Source organism: Lolium rigidum, chromosome 3 (assembly GCF_022539505.1).
Source record: "Lolium rigidum isolate FL_2022 chromosome 3, APGP_CSIRO_Lrig_0.1, whole genome shotgun sequence".
NCBI lineage: Eukaryota > Viridiplantae > Streptophyta > Magnoliopsida > Poales > Poaceae > Lolium > Lolium rigidum.
This window is the reverse complement of record NC_061510.1, coordinates 14,751,111-14,755,657: the sequence shown is the minus strand read 5'-3', so window position 1 is coordinate 14,755,657 and position 4,547 is coordinate 14,751,111. Positions and strand designations below refer to the sequence as shown.

General features: G+C 43.5%; 1 protein-coding gene and 1 non-coding gene across 2 annotated transcripts; one reads left to right on the top strand and one right to left on the bottom strand.

Annotated features, from left to right (window-relative positions):
• Positions 1–1,190: 1,190 nt before the first annotated feature.
• Positions 1,191–1,262, bottom strand: TRNAS-GCU. The gene has a single exon. It is a non-coding gene; the product is annotated as a tRNA-Ser (tRNA).
• A 1,553-nt stretch (positions 1,263–2,815) lies between these two features.
• Positions 2,816–4,239, top strand: LOC124694725 (bisdemethoxycurcumin synthase-like). The gene is made up of 2 exons (XM_047227678.1): positions 2,816–2,972; positions 3,234–4,239. The coding sequence occupies exons 1-2, from the start codon at positions 2,816–2,818 to the stop codon at positions 4,235–4,237; spliced, it is 1,161 nt and encodes a 386-aa protein (XP_047083634.1). The 3' UTR covers positions 4,238–4,239.
• Positions 4,240–4,547: the final 308 nt, after the last annotated feature.

The following is a 4,547-nucleotide window of genomic DNA, read 5'->3' as shown; positions in this document are numbered from 1 at the left end:
ATCGTGTGGATAATCATTCGGTGCCCGTCACATAAAACGGGCGGACAGTAATTCGAATTTTTCTCTTAAACTGTAAGGAATTAGAGAAAACAATTGGAATAAGAAAGTAGCGCCTAGTCCATAGCTTTCCAACGCCATATCATTTGCATCATTCCGACAAACGGTTGAAACAAAGCATCCAAATTACTGTCCGCTCGTTTTTTGAGTACGTCCGAATTTCGGTATTTTCAAAATTGTTCAAAAACTGTAAGGATTTTGGAAAAACATAAAACATGAAAAAGTTGCGCAATTTCATTATCTTTCCAACGGTATATCATTTGTAAAGTTTCGATAAGCGATTCAAAAACCGTACTAAAAGTTCGTTTTCTGGCCATATAGAAGCGTTTTCGTATTTTCAAAATTAAATTAAAACCGTGCAAAATCTGTGAAAAGTGTGAACATGAAAAAGTTGCGGTTTTTTATTATCTATCCAACGGTATATCACTTGCATAGTTCCGACAAATGGTTGGGAAACACGAAGTAGAATCAGTAGCTCTGAAGAAAATGGGAAGTTCAGGTAAGTTCGACAGAAAGTTGAACCCTGTTATCCGGGAAGTACAACCTTGTGTCCAGGGAAGTACAAGTCGGTGCTCAGAATATTATTCTGCAACCGGTTGCAGAATAGTGCTGGTATATATATATATATATATATATATATATATATATATATATATATATATATATATATGTATGTATATATATATGTGTGTGTGTGTGTGTGTGTGTGTGTGTGTGTGTGCGCGCGCGCGCTTTTACAAAAACGAGTATGATATATGTAGATGTGCACGATATCGTAGGGTTTAGTCGAATGGTACAAAGGTTACCTCTAAGGGACATAATAGAACCACCACCTTTTGGTATAAACGGATTGAAAGATAAAACAAAACATCTACTTTGGACAAGTGGTACAAATGGCAAGCTAGTGATAGAACCATTTTTTCTTTTTTTCACGTCTCAACTTTATGTTTTAGGAAACGTTACCCATATAAATGTCACCATTAAAGCACATCAATTAATTGTGTGTACTTTATTATTTATAACATGATTACCACCATTGCCGGAGAGACAGATCAAGAGAACCCATGAACCCACGTCCATAAGCAAGCCCTTTAATTCGCCACTTTATTCTTACATTTAAGAATGAATCACATCTCCTCAAGTAGGATTCGAACCAATGACCAATCGGTTAGCAACCGACCGCTCTACCACTTAGCTACTAAGGAACAAGGGTCGATTCAAGCTCTTAGAATTCAAATCCCACTAAGGAGTCGCCCATGAACAATAGGACTTAGAACAGTTTAAAGGATTGCTACATATTTACAATTTTTTACTTTTAAGGAATCTATCAACCTCTTTATTTATGTTGTTTAGTGCATAGATAACTAGAACTATGACACTCTAGTTAGAGAGGATAAATAGCTTATCGTAATATTGCTTGCGGTTCCATACTGAATACTTCCACATTGAGAGGAGCCTCGTTGATCCCATGCACTTGGTAGCTCGATTTGTTATTCTTTGGTTGCTAGCTTCCCTTTGTTTTTATCTCTTGTCGTGGTGTTCCTTGGTCCATTATGGCGATTCATGCACTTTCCTTACTTGAAGATGCATCCGTTCGAGCCTACACAAGCTACCACGGTCAATTGACCGACTATGATGATTCCAGGGAAAACAATGGAGCAGTGGGAATGGGCATGCGGTCGCTAGATCTAGCACTAACGGGCTTCGGGAGAGAAAGTTTCGTGGATGGCAGTGTTGAATCGACGAGCCCGGGGACACTATGGACGAAGGGACAAGTAAGTTTCACCATATTTTTTCATTTTGAATATTTTTCTTAATTTTGTAACAAACATGTATGGGTTTTGTTGCGAAAGAACAAAAGAGTTTTTGTAAAGTTTCAGTCCGTTTGATACAATAAAAATGTGTTTTCTCTGATTGATAATGTTTACGTGTTTTTTAAATGTTGCAAACACAAGATTTCTTATGGTAGTCATTTATTATTTTGTTTGATCATTTGGCGCATTTTTTTTCAAGTGAATCAGTAACCAAATAATTTTTTTGCTTAACCACATTTTAATTGATGCAAACATATTTTTTGGTGTAGTAGTTTGCGATTTTTATTGTAAATCAATCTGCAGAAAAAGAAAGTTGTTTAGTCTCTTTTTTCTAGCATACTTAATTTAATACTACCATGTTTTATTTATAAGAGTTTTTTTGTGTATATGGAGTACTTTGTTGCAACACTCTTCTCTAGCTGCAAATCCTGATGATGGCATTTTTTTATGTTTAGTCGCCTGAAATAAGTTAATTAAAGTGTATGAATAATGAAATGGTTCAGTTCAAATTAATATAGGTGTTTGTCATAAATTTCTGTAATCTGAAAATAATGAGTGATACATTGTGTAAAAGGGAAGGGTTTTGCTGACATGCATGAAATGGATATATCTCGTGGCTTTTTTTTTCAATGTGCAAGATAGGATGGCACAAATCTCAAAGCATGTTGGATGGCCCGGGTGAGGCCGGGACTCAACAGATTTGTATATAGCTGGTTCTCCCCCAAACATTGAAGAGATAGGAGATTAATTCCTTGGCGGACTTTATGTGGGTCGTTGATGTTAGCTCGGCCATGGAATGGAGCTAACTATAAAGCGTGAGCCCAGAGAGCCCCTTAGACGCACTGCTCTGCCTTTGAGAAATAGATTGGTAGATACACTCTTGAATTTTATCGGCCATGACAAAAGCAAACGGCAACGGTGCAGTGCGTGAGAGCCACCGGAGCATGCAGAAGCACGCTGAAGGCCCTGCGGCCATGCTCGCCATCGGTACTGCGAACCCGACGGGGGTCGTAATACCCCAGGACCACTTCGCCGACCACATCTTCCGCGCGACTAAGACCGACCACCTTACTGAGCTCAAGGAAAGGATGAAGAGAATCTGTAAGAATAATATGCGCGCCTCCAATTCTGATGACGTTAATTACCCCTTTTGCATTGAAAATAATCTTTATGTTATGTTGTACCTAATTTGTACTGAGTTAGATGGTATATTTTTTTATTTCGAAACAGGTGAGGTGTTACATATGTTTAACATGCACGAACAAAATATATGGATCATGTGGCAAATAATAGAGGTGTAAAAAAATATATGGCAAATTATAAAATGCTCTGAATAGAGGAGCTTATTAATTCTTCTTGTAGGCCAAAAGACCGGCATCGAGAAACGGCACTTCCACCTGAACGAGGAATCAGTTGGTGCCCACCCGCAGTTCGTCGACAGGGAGCTGCCATCCCTCGACGCTCGCATCGACATGGTCGCGACCGCAGTCCCCAAGCTCGCGCTCGCCGCCGCCACCAAGGCCATCGCCGAGTGGGGACGCCCGGCCACCGACATCACCCACCTCGTCTTCAGCACCTACTCCGCCTGCCAGGCCCCCAGCTTCGACCTCCGCCTCGCCTCGCTCCTCGGCCTCCGCCCCACGGTCAGCCGCACCATACTCAGCCTCCACGGCTGCTACGGCGGCGGCAGGGCGCTTCACCTCGCCAAGCAGCTCGCTGAGAACAACCGCGGCGCGCGCGTCCTCGTGGCTTGCGCCGAGCTTACCCTTGTCTGTTTCGGTGCTCCCGATGGAAGCAACCTCGTCGGCACGGCGTTGTTCGGCGACGGCGCTGGCGCTGTCATCGTCGGCGCCGGACCTTTCCGTGAAGGTGAGCGCCCGCTCTTCGAGATGGTCTCTGCCACCCAGACGACGATACCGAGGACCGAGCATGTGCTCGGCATGCAGGTCTCGGGTGCCGGTGTGGACTTCCACCTCGGCATCCAGGTGCCGACGCTGATAGGACAAAACATCAAGCAATGCCTCGTAGACGCCTTCAACACCGGATCACTCGTCGATGCTCCTCCGTTCTCTAACTGGAACGACCTCTTCTGGGCGGTGCACCCAGGTGGCCGCCCGATCCTGGACAACATAGACACGGTGCTCAAGCTGGAGCCAGGAAAGTTGGCGGCCAGCCGACATGTGCTTCGCGAGTACGGCAACATGAGCGGCGCAACCATCGTCTTCGTGCTCGACGAGCTGCGCCGCCGTAGGGGGGAGACGGACGGTGACAATCTGCTGCCAGAGTGGGGTGCCATGCTGGCCTTCGGACCAGGAATCACAATCGAGGCCATGGTCCTGCGCGCACCCCCTCTCAACGAAAACTAATCACTACATCGTCACTACGTATAGGTACTACTCATGGTGTGTATAATAATTAAACGTGTGTCAAAAACGTGGACACACGTCAGCCATGTCAATCGTAAAAAAGCAAACCACGTCGACCACCTCTACTGTTCCCTAAGTCGTACGTACTTACCTTGGTAATTCATGGTATGTATCTGAATGTTGTCTCCATATATTCTGTATGCACGTGTGTATTGTCAACTCTATGCATTGTTTTCTGTATATCATCAATAAATAAAGCTCTGAGTGTTGGAACTACTCTTATTCAAGATTATTCCAATTAATACGTCGT